Raw genomic sequence first — 14,596 nt, 5'->3', positions numbered from 1 at the left:
GATTTGGGGTGGGGTGGGTTGGCCTTACATGTTACAAATGCAATCACAGCTCAGCCAGTTTTATCTGTTGGTGCAGCAGCCATTGGTCTACACTGCACCCTATAAATTGCCTAGGGTGCTACACAAGCACTCACGAGGAGATCAAGTCCTTGCAATGGCATTAGATAAGTCACCGTCTCTACTGTGAATGTATACAAATCTGAATTCTGTATTGGACTACTGAATTATCATGACCCTGTAAACCAGCATGGGGACACTCACCTGGGGTGCTCCTACCCATGAGGAGATAAACTTGGACTTGAACCACTGACACATCCGATAAGTATCTAAATCAGTTGAGTACTGTCTAGATTGCTAATGAAAATAGGTCTGTAGGCTTTGATTTGAGTAATTTACATTTACTAGTTTCACAACAGAGAAATCTCCAGACTTCTTATTTAGTATTTGGCATGTTCCAGTTGGTAAAAGATTATGTTCTTGCACATGCATTCTCTCTCAATGCATTCAGATTTTATATTAATTCTGTCTGCAATTTTACATTTGTTCAAGTTATAAGTCTAATGTTTCATTTTATGTATAAATGAAAGGAAGGAGGATAATTGTGTTAATGTTTTTAATGCATTATTGGTACACATCTAAGATGTGTATATAATAGAAAAAAGGGTTGGATGGGTATTGTAGTTCCATAATTATGAGGGGGGGAAAAAGAAAAGGAGAGCAAAAATATATCAAATCATAACAGTAAAAACTAATGAGCATTCTTAAAGTCAGAGAATAGAATCCCAAAGAAACACTAGGAACAGAATAAGTGGAAGTAATCTTTTTGGTTTTTCTTAGAATAAAAATGGAATTTAAAAAAAGTGTATGGAAGTCCTAAATATATTATTTTATTCAAAATATTTACTTTAAAGGGACATTATTAGACATGCTATTATTTAACTCACACATTTCACTCAAACTTCCTAGAGATTTTGTTGCAATGCTGTAAAACAAACAAACAAACAAAAAAGCCCTAAAAAAACTCAGATTTAAAGAACCTTGACCTGTTTCTTATTTAATTAAGATATTTAATAGAACAAGCTGTTACCTCTTGTGGGTTTTAGGCAGGCTAGCCTAACATACAAATCTGCACGTTTTGCTATGCCCAACTGTAGGAAAATAATTTCAATAATAACAACAGTCTCTGCAAATGCTTTTCACAGGAAAAGCTTTTCACTCACGAAAATTCAAACATTTATGAAACGTACTGCATGAATCCAGTGAAAGAGATTAATGTCCTTCTTAGCTTGCCTCAGTACATCGTCCAGATGTTGTGGCTTCAGAAGATTTAGTAAATCATTTAACAGACCTTATTCAGTATTTAAAGTAAATTTAATGGTGCAGAAGTATTTTTTAAGAGTGATGTAAAGTCAAAATATCTCTTTATCATGGAACAGCTCCAATTTGCATTTCAGGTTACTAGTCATGACTTCATGACAGTGTCTTTGTGCTGCCCCCAGAAGACCCCGTGGACATTGGAGGAGCAGTTCAGTGCTCGAGACTTTTTAGTACTGCCAAGTACACCAGTGAGGCAACCTATAGAACTGCAAATAATTTATGTAAGATATTGGAATAGAGGCCTCCAAAGCCCTCAACACAATCAGCAGGCATCAAGGATGTTTTTTATCATCCACGTAAGCAGCTGCTACAATTAAAACGTGAAAGATTTCTGTTTTAAAAGACTGCAATTATACAGCTCCTGGCAAAGCTGTTGGAATGAGGACCGATTTAAAAAAAAAAAAAAAAAAAAAACAAAACCACCACACAACACACCACCACACCACAAACACAAAACCCAAAGTTAAATAGTGACAGTAGATCACAGCCTGAAACCCTTTGATTTTATATTTGTATTTCTTTTCAGCTGAATCCCCATGACAACCATCGTTAACACATCCTGCAAAATTGCATTTCAACTCTACTTGAAAAACCATCTGAGATACCCTAAAGGCCTGCAAGACAGGCATTTAGTCCCCCATCCCTTTCCAACTAACACTGTCCAACACAGTCACAACAAGCACAAGGAGCCAGGAGCCTGCGATTACACTTGATCTTCCCCTACCACCCCTCCCTCCCTCCTGTGCAGGTGTACTGATTCCTTCCAGGGTTTCAGTCTGAGAACTAAAACTGCTAAAGAGGCAGGCAGGATCACACGCTGTCCTCTTCAAATGCTTGTCTTCAAGGCAGCTTTCTACAGATAGCAATACATCCTGGTTTTGTTAAAAACAAGACCAGTTCTCTTTTAGTGATTTTTCTTTCAACTAAGTTCTTCTAGGTGGCTGTACTTTTCTGAGTTTTAGCCTGCATATTTTTCATAGGATGCTGCACTCGGTGCTGATAAGAAGACCAACGGAATGCTGAAGAAGCTCATGTTTAGATTTATTACTATGGTAGCCAAGAAAGACTGATAAGTTTTCCCACGTTCCGTTGTGAGAGGGGCATGTTTGAGGAGGGGTGGATAGAACAGATGACTAACACTTACCAACTGAAGTAACTGAAGTATTCCATCCCATAATTGTCATACCCCCTATATCAATGAGGGTCAAGCCCTCTTCAACCATGGCCGGCATCTAGAGAGGACCTTGTCTGTCTGCCTGTGATCTACAGGTCTCAGGCCCTGCATCCCTGCAACCAGTTTCCAGTTTGCTGTGAAGTCCCACGCATGCCTTCCAGGAGCCTGAGCTGCACCTGCTGGAGTGACACCAACTCCACATCGAGCACTCAAGATTGGTTTTGTATCTTTTGTATATATATTCTCTATTTATTAGTAGCATTAATAAAACCCTTTAAAACTCTCCAACTTGAAGTCTAAGTCTCTGTTCCTTTCCCCTTATCTTTCCTATCATCTTTCCGATCTAAAGGAAAGGGGTGGTGGGAAGTGAGGGGGTAACAGAGTGCTGAGGGAGCTGGCTGAGGTCATTGCTGGACCGCTCTCCATCATCTTTGCCAAGTCTTGGGAAACGGGAGAGGTGCCCGAGGATTGGAGGAAAGCAAATGTCACTCCAATCTTCAAAAAGGGCAAGAAGGAGGACCCGGGTAACTATAGACCGGTCAGCCTCACCTCTGTCCCTGGGAAAGTAATGGAACAACTTATCCTTGGTGCTATCTCAAGGCATATCAAGGATAAGAAGGTTATTAGGGGCAGTCAGCATGGCTTTACCAAGGGTAAGTCATGCTTGACCAACCTCATAGCCTTTTATGAGAATGTTACAAGGTGGATGGATGATGGCAGAGCCGTGGATGTGGTCTACCTTGACTTCAGTAAAGCCTTTGACACAGTCTCCCACAGCATCCTAGTTGCTAAGTTGCGGAGGTGTGGTCTAGACAACAGAGTAGTGAGGTGGGTTACAAACTGGCTTAAGGAGAGAAGCCAGAGAGTGGTAGTCAATGGTGCGGAGTCTAGTTGGAGACCAGTATCTAGTGGAGTACCTCAGGGGTCAGTACTGGGGCCAGTATTATTCAATATATTCATTAACGACTTAGACGAGGGAATAGAGTGTACTATCAGCAAGTTTGCTGATGACACTAAGCTGGGAGGAGTGGCTGACACTCCAGAAGGCTGTGCTGCCATCCAGCGAGACCTGGACAGGCTGGAGAGTTGGGCGGGGAATAACCTAATGAAATTTAACAAGGGAAAGTGTAGAGTCCTGCATCTGGGCAGGAACAACCCCAGGTTCCAGTATAGGTTGGGAAATTACATATTAGAGAGCAGTGTAGGGGAAAGGGACCTGGGGATCCTGGTGGACAACAGGATGACCATGAGCCAGCACTGTGCCCTTGTGGCCAGGAAGGCCAATGGCATCCTGGGATGTATTAGAAGGGGGGTGGTTAGTAGATCAAGAGAGGTCCTCCTTCCCCTCTACTCTGCCCTGGTGAGACCACATCTGGAATATTGGGTCCAGTTCTGGGCCCCTCAGTTCAAGAAGGACAAGGAACTGCTGGAGAGGGTCCAGCGTAGGGCAACCAAGATGATTAAGGGAGTGGAGCACCTCCCTTATGAGGAAAGGCTGAGGGAGCTGGGTCTCTTTAGTTTGGAGAAGAGGAGACTGAGGGGTGACCTTATTAATGTTTATAAATATATAAAGGGTGAGTGCCATGAGGATGGAGCCAGGCTCTTCTCGTTGGCAAACAATGATAGGACAAGGGGCAATGGGATCAAGCTGGAACACAAGAGGTTCCACTTAAATTTGAGAAAAAACTTCTTCTCAGTAAGGGTGACAGAGCACTGGAACAGGCTGCCCAGGGGGGTTGTGGAGTCTCCTTCTCTGGAGACATTCAAGACCCACCTGGACATGTTCCTGTGCAACCTCACTTAGGCATTCCTGCTCCAGCAGGGGGATTGGACTAGATGATCTTTTGAGGTCCCTTCCAATCCAGAACATACTGTGATACTGTGAACAGGGAGCATCTGTCACGGTTTATTGCCGCCTTGCCTTAAACCTTGACACAGTACATTGAAGAGGGAGCCAAACACTAAGAGCAGTTGTCCAAAGAGTCTGGTGTTACTGAGTGCACCCAGAACATCTGACTGCTCAGATGCATTTTTTGACATTTTTTTTGTGTTTCCATTACAGCACCAAACCTTCTTTGTTTCTTCCTAGTCCAAAAAGCTTCCCCTTCCCAGACTGGGGGCATGTCCATGCTGCAAACGAAAGTTTACTGGCCTCATGTGATATCCATGTTTTAAAGACAGAGCAGCCACACATGGGAAGAGGTCTCTGGGCAGTCTACCCAAAGCCTGCTGAGACCACTTTGGCCCTAACTTCACCACTCATAGTACCACAGCTAGCTGGTCAAAAGTTAATTTGGATTTGCCTGTAAGCCCTGGTTTGCTTTCAGTGAAGGAAAAGCTTGATTCTTGGGGTGTCTGATCAGCTGTTTCTGACCATTCTCAGTGTTTTCTTTTTTTTTTTTTCTTTTGAGTTGTGACTTTCACAGCATTATTTTATGTTAAATTGAATGAACTACCATCTGCAAATATCACAAATGTCCTATATTGCCTCTCCAATCTGTCTCATATGACAGACCCAAAACCTGAGTCACTTAAAAGCAAATTAAATAAGGGGGACAGAAATATCCAGAGCTTTAGAGGTGCCTGAAGACAGCCTTCACCAAGAACATGATGTAAGCTTAGGTTACATACCCAAATCCGGACAACGCACATTCCTGTACAGATTCCACCCACTCCCTATTTTCTCCATCTCCATTAGAAAAAAAGGTTAGGTCCAGCACCCTGTTGCTATGCTACAGTTGCCAGTGTCTGGCTGACTGCAGTTCCTGCACAGCCATGAACAGAACACACTCGTTTCTCACAAAAATGAAAGTGGTCAGGTAGAGCCACAGGCAGCCAGCCTGCCCCAGTTCCTTGATCTCAGCCTCACTCTTCCGTCACCACCTTTTGTTTCAGTCTCTTTAAGAAGAGCTGTCTTGGGAAGCCTCGGACACGTGAGGAGCAGGACTCCCCCTCTTTCAGCACAACTGTGAACTTAAGATTATCATCACAGATGGCCCATTGGGACCAACGATTAACTCCACTGAAGGCAGTGGAAGTCCAGGCCAGATAGTAAGAAGAAATATCAAGCAAACAAGTGAATATAGCACCGCTATTTTTTGTTTCATCAATTTAGAAGCAAAAATATCTGTGAAAATACAATGGGTCTAATTCATCTCAGATATGACTCTGAGCATGGCTCTTATCTCACCAAATTAAGTAAGCAGATATTAACAAAAAACACCTTCCCTCCTTCCCACACCCACAGTCACTACCATTCTACAAATGTTGCCTAAATCTACAATTATGCAGAGGCTGCGGTTTAAGTTGTTCAAAGAAACCTCTGTTTTTTAACGTAAAATAGTGTTCAAAAGTCAGTAGAAGTTGAAAGCAAAGAGGTGCTTACCAGCTAGCATGTTTACAAGAACTGTGATAGGCGCCAAGCCATGGCTGACATAAGCTGAGAGTATTTTGAAGCTGTATGAGCTCTTCAAGGTATATGAAATAAACCAGAATAAGGCTGCCACCCGTTCTTAGGCTTTGTTAGTACGAGTTCACCCAAATGGTTAATGCTCTCTAGTAGCAAAAGGATGAGCATAACTATGGCTTGTTTGGATCCAAGGAGAGGAATTAAGCCAGGCCACAACAACTAAAGGAAGTGGAGGACTTTGTAGCATCTGTTTCCCGCCACTTTCCTAGCCTTGCCTCATTTTATTTACTTCCAACTTCAGATCAGCCAGCCAGCTCACCTCTCTTAACACTGCTTGGCCAGAAGTACAACTGCAAGCAGTGGTTTAGAATAGTCAATACTAATAAGTATTTGCAGAGTATTAATGTCACTGATGAGTTTATCTGCCAGGTCATGTCTTTCAAACAGAAGTATTTCAAATATTGGAAAAATAAAGTCTTTTTTTCTTCCCCCCTCTACTTTCTTTAATTTCTTTCTTTATCTTTTCTCTTTCCCTCACGCATGTATTTGACTTGGTCTAGAAAGGAAGCTAAGCCAGATTACCACAACCCCACAAAAAAATAGCAGCATAAGACCAGCAAAGTTGTTTCCATCCCCCCTCAAACTTAAAAAAACAAACAAAAAAACAAACAAGCAAAAAAAAAAACCCCACCAGACAGTACCATCTTTAAACATCATTTAGGAAAGGTCAAAGTTTTTATTCTGTCAAAATAAACCCAACACTGTACCCACAACTGAAGGGAGAAGGTGAAATACTCTTTACATGAGTCAAGTTTAGCTTAGGATTTTGAGATTTTTCTAATGGTTTAAACTGTTCTGTTTGTGCCTTGAAACAGCAAGATTTTTAATGGTGATTAGTGCAATAGAAATAAACAAGTGGAAACAGTCCAGATTGCATTTAATTTCTTAAAATATTCTAAGAGTTGACAAGAATCAATCAGGGTTTCTTCAAACTTTCACCCTTTCCTTGGCCTGGGACATGGTGATTTCCAGAGCAGACCGTTTGTAAATGAAAATACCTGATGCCTCTCCACAATTCCCCACTGAAGCTGCTGAGTTTCAACCTATGTTGTTGTTGGCATTCTCTAAGCCTCTGCACATCCTAATTCTGGGCTCTGTCAGTCCATCATTTGAATTTGATAAGAGTTTTCTTAGGAGTAGTAGTGCAAGAGAGCAAAGTGAAGGGAATAATTATGCCTGAATCTTCCTGGGACAGGTAAGACATCCTCTCTGTCCAATAAGCAAACAGCAATGCAGCAAACAGGCTGGAGTAAGGCCCGTAGTTCCCTAGGACTCACTGCTGCTTTGCACTCAGATATAACCTTTCATTAAAAGTGTTAGTCTGGATTTCTCACTGTGTGCTTCCCCCCATTCCTTTTTCAGTTTTTAATTCCTAGTTCTTCAGTTGCTTACAGGAATCCAGGGCCTGCTGTTCTTTGTCTCAGACTATTTCCCACTTGCACTGCAAGTGGAGTAGGCTATTTGTGTTTGATCAACTAGAAGAGAAATACTACCTATACTGGTTGTCCTGAGGAAAGCTCTGAACAGAAAGCTGGACCTTTGAATTCAAAACATTGTGTTCTTCTGCAGATTTGACTGTTCACATCAACTCATCAGGGCAGGAAGTTAAAAATCAGCAGAACGTGAGAACCTTTAATTACAATGCCCTGGATGACACATCAGCAAGACCAGGAGTAAAAACATTACCAACTGACAATGCTCATACCTGCAAACCTACTAGGACAAACTAGGGGGAAATAAACAAACAAACAAACGACCACCAACAACAACAAAATACACACACCACACCAGATTGATCTCAGCATGGAAGGGGATGGAGAGAGAAGCAGGAGAGACTTCTGAAAATTAATTAGAAGTAAAGAAGCATTCCTGATTTGTTCTTAATAGCAAGTGTCTGCAAACTGCCCAATCCAGGAAAACCTTTCCCAAATTCAAATGTCACCAGCATCTGTGAAGAGCAGGTCTTGAAAGGGCAGATCAGACAGCAAGTTAACATTTCACAAGTACTTACTGAACTAGAAAACACAGTTTTCTGCATGTTTCACACGCACATAGACACTTCCCAGATTACAAGAAATATCAGGGCTGAGAAATAAACCCAGTCATTTGTACAACTCCAGGGTACACCTAAATTGCGACCCCAGCTTCCCTTCTCATGGTCCCAGCAGATGTTTTTTGTCCAGCACCCAAAGCTGGGTGGACACTGTACTCACCAGCTGACTGCTGTACCAATACAGCGATGACTCCTTCAGCACACACCAGAACTTTTTCCATTTGTTGCCAATGAAAGCTCCTTTTTCCTTCTTCTTGTAGAGCCATCCTTGACAATCAGCTTGCCCCAGCTCTTTACATGATATCCTCCTTCTGCTCATTGTAAAGAACCCTGTGCCATTAAAAATACAGTGTTCTGCTTGTTTAAAAGTGCATTACCAGGAAAGATGTTGCTGCCAATTAAACCTTATTTAGCAATTGCAGCAAGTGATCCAAACAGATCTTAAAATATACTTAGAAGTCACTCAGATCTATAATGGCTGTGAGAATAACACACATTCACTTGAAAAGCATTCTGACATGCAGAAACAAAATAGTAAGCTATAGATAATGCAGATATTAATTAATGCTAAGATAACCACACATGAGATTTTGTAAATTTAAAAGATATCCTTTTAAGAGAAGCATGCATGTATTTCCCTTCATGCAGCTGTACTGAAAAGAATACATCTATTTAAGTCAGCTAGAGAAAACTATTATGCCAAGTACATGAAAACCGCTAGCGTGTGTGTATGTGCAGGCAGCTGATTCTACCTCACTGATTTCAAGCATTTGATTCAATTAACATACCACAAGGATTTAGTCCAAAGGAACAACCCGTTGTCATTTTTCTCAGAATTGGTGCAAGAATCGGCTGAGTTAAAAAGCAGTCTTCTACAAGCTGAGTAGCAGTATAAAATCCTCACCCTCCCAAGAATAAGACACACTAAGAAAATAATAAGAGGAACCCAGGAGAGAAAAGAAAAAACAATCTCTCATTACCTTGACTTTTCTTTTTTGTCTTCTGACGCAAGGGAACCTGTAAGAAATGCAGGAAGGAAAGAAAAGAGGAAATTTCAGATTGTGTTGCAATATTTGTGTAGAAAGGGGAGGGGGAAGCTAGAGAAGGACGTGGTGGTGATGCTGGTGGTATATGCAGGATGGAAATGCATAACCCACTCACTGCTGAAGGGACGTTAGTAGCTGAAGCATGAAACGTGTTAATTAAAATTGATGTATATCTAGTTGAGCAAGAGCAAATGTAACTCTATTATACATGTGTCTATCTACTAGTGCTTCCTGTTTCACACCCACAGGCAGTTTCTACTTTGCTACATGTTTGCCTGAATTGTATTCTGTGTTTAGAAGTTAAAAAATAGAAGTTAGGACTCAGCATTTTAATGCTTCATTACAGTCCACAAGGGGTGTTTATAAACATGGGGAGATAAAAAATACATGCCAGGTGTCTGACTGTCATTTAGCTCATTCTAAGAAATCCTGAAAAAGGGAAAAATTGGATTTTGGATTTTCCTTTTTTTTTTTTTTTTTTTTGGTGCAGATAATGTATTTCCCCCATGTAAGAATTTCATAATATTTCTTTAAAGAAAAAAAACAGTCACAAAAATCTGGCAGATTATCCAAACCATAAAACATAAATATGCCAGAAGTTTGCCGTGCCATCTATGAGAGTTTTAGTCACGGCAAAAAGAACACAATTGAATTATATTTACGCATTTGTAATCTATATATTTCACCCCACATAAACACATTGAAAATGAAACTAGAACAGAAGACCATGGAACAAAAATGAGGTCATTAGAAATGATTTTTGCAGTAAATTCTCCCCAGACAGGCCGGTTGATCGTGCAACTGTGGACAAAGCACTTGAATTCTCTTTGCCTCAACCTTTCCATCTCTAGCATGGGAACAAAAGCATTCACCTTTTTCTATTTTCAGGAAGGTTTTGAAGCCTCCAGTTGACAAATGCTTGATAAGGTGATGTATGATTTAATATTCTCGGCCACAACGTTGCTATGCAAAGTCGGTAGCTACCTGATCCGCTGCAGAGCTACGCTATGAACATCTTTAATGCAGCCCCTCTGCTTCTCAGGAAAACAAAACCCCATTTCATATTATTCTTGAAGGATTTAATAGCTCTTCCTGCAGGCGATTTAAAGGTGAGTAAATCTATACCATCTGGAAACAGAAATAGAAGAGAGCACTGCCACCAGTATTTACAAGAGCTAGAACTTTCTCTAACCAGTGATCTTTGCAGCACGTACCAGAGTGCAGAACTGCATATTGTAGCAATGTGCTTATCTGGTGCCTATTTGAGATGACCTGAAAAACACACTTGTGGGAGGCTTTACCAAGAATGAATAATCTCAGACTCCTGCTTAATCATCATGTATTCTTTTCTCCTTTTTTCTTTCTCTCTCTCTTTTTTTTTAATTCTACCACTGCACCTCTCTCTCAGACTATTCACCATGACAACAGACAAAGAAAAGCAATGACAAAATATATCCGCTCTATTAGAGGCTCAACAAGTTCCCCATCCTGTACTGGCCACCCTTTTATTCTTCATCATGAAGAAACTAATGCCTTATTTAGGACACATGGAAATAATATATAGTGTCACTGAATCAATGGGTCAAGTAGTCACGCTAATTACTTTCCTTCACAGCTACACCAAGTGATATTGAGAAAAATAAACATGAATCAAGTCTCCTTGCACAAAAACTATGTAGTGGGGCAACCTCACATCTTTGCCGTGAGGTCACTTCATCTTTAACCAACATAAATTTGGACAAGAAGAGCAATACCGTGACAGGATGTGGCTCTCTGTAAACAAGCGAGGAGGTAGTAGATCTTTCCACTAACCTTATTGATGATCTAAAGCAAAATAACATGGTCTATGGCTCATCTGTCAAGAAGGGGTTAATATCCATATTGTGTAAAATCATCTGTTAGGGCCTGTTTTATATACAGACCGAGGAAAAAAAACTATTACCTAGTAAAATCTTGGGGTAACAAAAATATTTTACAAATGTACATTTATTATTCAGCAGCAATGATGGTATCCTGCTGCAAGTTGACAGGGATGATGAATCCTCATCTCTTCACATTTTGTGGGAGGATTTGGGAAACTAATGGGGGAAGGAAGGGCAGTTTAGCCAGTTTGCCTGGATAAAACCACTGTTGAGTGAGAATTTGTGAATTAAGACAAATTTCTGGATTTCTTTCCCAGTATTCCTAAAAGCTGAAGTTTTCAACAAATTAATCCTAAACCTGGAATTCAGCAACTTGTAGATGTTTTTAGTGCTGTTCAGAAGCCTAGCATCATCTTATAAAAAAAAAATATTTGGTTTGATTTGCACAAGAGGAACTTCTAATCCCAGACTTCAGCAATGAAATCAGGTGTTATTCACAAAATCTCCTCCCCAAATTTTGTTGATTTATGAATAAGCAAAAGCAACTTCTTTCTTCAAAGCACCAGCATTTGGAATCAGATGGATATTTTATGCAATAAACAAGCAGTTTTAAGTAAAACTGGTTTCATCCTAAACCAACAGAAAACCTATATTTAAATGAATCTACCACAAAATTCATTAAATACCTCACCAGAAGGATATGGATTCGGTTATTCACAAGAACACAACACATTAGCAAGTCTTCAGTTACAAACGTTTCCACAAGAAGTAAATTAAAATTTCCTCCTCTGAAAACTGACTTATAGGAGTCAATAATCTTTCATTTTAGTGACCCTGGGTGAACATCAATTAAGAGATATTTTTAAGTGCTAGAGGGAGAGATTGACACCAGTGGAGAACAAAGAGAAAACTGTGGAAGGCAGAGTTACTGCCAGTAAAACCAATGGTACTGACCAGGGGCATAACAGCAGTTTCAGATGTGAATATACTGTAACTACCAGACATAGTCACTGGAACAATCTGAAACTGATTTAAATGTCATGATTTTACTACAGTCCTGACAATGGTGAAGGTTTCTCTATAATGCTCAGTTTCCTGATTTCATTATCAAAGGTTCAAATGCAAAACAAACGAAGAAAAAAATCAGACCTAATTCTGGCTCTTCTTGTTACCAGGGAAAATCCAAGAGCAGTGACCCTCAGAAAGCTCCAAAATAAATGTAACAGTTATTTGCAACTTTAGGAAGGCCATCATTTTTGCGTAAGGATGGCAATACAGGGTAGGTTTTAATCTTTTTTGATACGTTTTGGTTTACTCATCAGTTTACTGAGACCTGAGCACTGAACAGGGTGGGATAGTGATCATGCAGAACAATGCAGCTTCAAGCTTGCTGTCCACTACTCCTCCACTTGGAAAATACACCCATGAACCTATTGCAAAGGGAGCTGTACAACTGAACATTGTTCACTGCCACTTCTGAGCCAGGTAGGCTCCACTGATGAGCAAAAACATAGGAGAAAAGTGACTACTTCAATGGGAGACTTTTGGTAGTTTAGAGATCCTATTTTTCCACAAAATCACAGTATGGTTGAACTCGGAAGGGACTTCTGGAAGTCATCTAGTTCAACTCATTCACTCAAGCAAGGACACCTATATCTGGTTGTCCAGGACTATGTCCAGACAGCTTTTTAATATCTCCAAGGATGAAGGCTTCACAGCCTCCCAGGGCAGTCAGTGCCAGTGCTCTGTTACCCTCACAGTGAAAAAACTGTTTTTTCCTGATGTTCAGAAGGAACCTGAAAAGAATCTGGCTTCATCATCTTTGCACCCTCCCTTCAGGTATTTTTGTGTGCAGTAATAAGATCACCTTGAGTCTGTTCTCCAAGCTAAACAGTCCTAGCTCACCTATCCTTTTCTATTAGATGCTCCAGACACTTAAGAATTGTTGTGGCCCTTAATTGAACTCTCTCCAGTATGCCCACATCTCTCTTGTACTAGACACAGAGCTCCAGGTGTGGCCTCACCAGCACTGAATAAAGCAGAAAGATCACCTCCCTTGACCTGCTGGCAATAATTTCTCAGATGCAGCCAAGGATACCATTTACTTTCTCTGTAGCAAAGGCATGTTGCTGACTTCTGTTCAACTTGATGTCCACCAAGACTCCCAGGTCCTTTTCTGCAAAGCTGATTTCCATCTGGGGAGCTCTCAGCATATACTGGTTTCCTCTGGTAGTATCATTTGCGCTCACATGGAGTAACAGTAGGCGGTAAAAATCAGAAGGCTGGACAAGCTTTGTCAGTCTCTCCACAACATCCTGGACCCTGGCCCCTGCCAGGCAGCAAGCCTCTCTAGGTGATTTGACGGGCCAACAGATGGGTGTCTCTGTCCCCCGCGACAGGGAGTCATACATGGAGATGACTCACCATTTCTTCCTCGCAGTCTTGCATGGTCTACAGTTAGGTGAACCAGGTCCTGTGCTAGTAGGCACACCTGGCTCTTCTTAAGTTTCAAGGGAAGTCAACCTATTTTGCAGCTGCAAGCTCGTAGGTGAGGCAGGAATCTTCCAGACTTCATGTCTCATAACATTCAGTTCACAATGCATGAGGCTGAGAAGGCACCAAAGGCAGCTATGATGAGTAGTTCATCTTCTACAGAGCTGTATTTTCCTTAAGCTTCTCAAGTGTTAGACAGATGTAAGAAAATCTTCTGCTCAGCTCATGCGCCCTAAGTTACTGCTTTTTCATTCATTGAGGAGCAGGACTTGGAAGTGACATTGAGCCCATACAGTAGGCTTTGTTTCACCCTTAAAACAGAACTGGGGCAGCCTGTGGCAGCCTAACCGGTTGGTCTGGCCTATAAGCAACATCTTTTTTAGATATTGTTATTTTGCCCAATTTTCTATGATTACAGGGACACAACTCCAGCATAAGACCTCTACAGCTGATCAGTAACTCTGGCATAACTTCAATCATACTTACAAGAGCATTGCCATCAGCTTCCATGAATGGTTTCAAAGCTTAGTGGGAAAGCTGTAAAAAGAGAAAGTTTTGTTTGCTTCTATATTATATTTTCATATAATGAAAGTCTTGACAGTAGAGTAAAAAAATTTGTTAATACACTTTGACCTGCCAACCTTTCCCACTCCACCCACCCCCTCAAGAAAAGACCTTTTCCAAAGATAATGCTATGTTATGTTACCTGATTTTACTTATTTAGAAGTCAATCTGTGCTAAGGAACACTAATTCAAAGATGTCCAAGCTCTTCTAGGAAATAAACAGAATAAAATTAATGGATGTGGTTGTGGGGTTGCTTTTTATTTTGTTGGATTGGAATTGGGGGGGAGTGGGCAGGGGGGAAGGGAGGAGGGGTGTTTGTTTTCTTTTTTACTTTGAAAGAAATCTATATGATTTTGATTTAAGTTTGAGTTATTCCCAGTGTTTTCTGGGAATTCTGATTAGCTAATCTGCCCACCCTGCCAAATGGGATGAGATCTCATACTGGAACACCCACTCCATAGTGAATTGCAGTTTTTTCTTTTGGACAGCAAAATCTGTGCGGTCCAACAGCAGATGATAGGCTTTATTTTCCAAAGATATAGAAAGCTAGCAGTTAT

General features: G+C 40.9%; 1 protein-coding gene across 1 annotated transcript in view; it reads right to left on the bottom strand.

Moving 5' to 3' along the window:
- The window catches only part of IPCEF1 (interaction protein for cytohesin exchange factors 1), a gene marked incomplete at both ends in the record, with an annotated part of 42,048 nt that extends 28,656 nt beyond the window's left edge, over positions 1–13,392 (bottom strand). The window contains 3 exons of the mRNA XM_080341433.1: positions 8,234–8,403; positions 9,054–9,090; positions 13,087–13,392. Of these exons, the coding sequence (XP_080197559.1) occupies positions 8,234–8,403; positions 9,054–9,090; positions 13,087–13,392 (513 nt within the window). The remainder of the gene's footprint in view (positions 1–8,233; positions 8,404–9,053; positions 9,091–13,086) is intronic.
- Positions 13,393–14,596: the final 1,204 nt, after the last annotated feature.

The sequence above is a fragment of the Nesoenas mayeri genome (assembly GCF_963082525.1).
Source record: "Nesoenas mayeri genome assembly, chromosome: 3".
NCBI lineage: Eukaryota > Metazoa > Chordata > Aves > Columbiformes > Columbidae > Nesoenas > Nesoenas mayeri.
The sequence above is the reverse complement of the archived record's forward strand: the minus strand, read 5'-3'. Positions and strand labels throughout refer to the sequence as shown.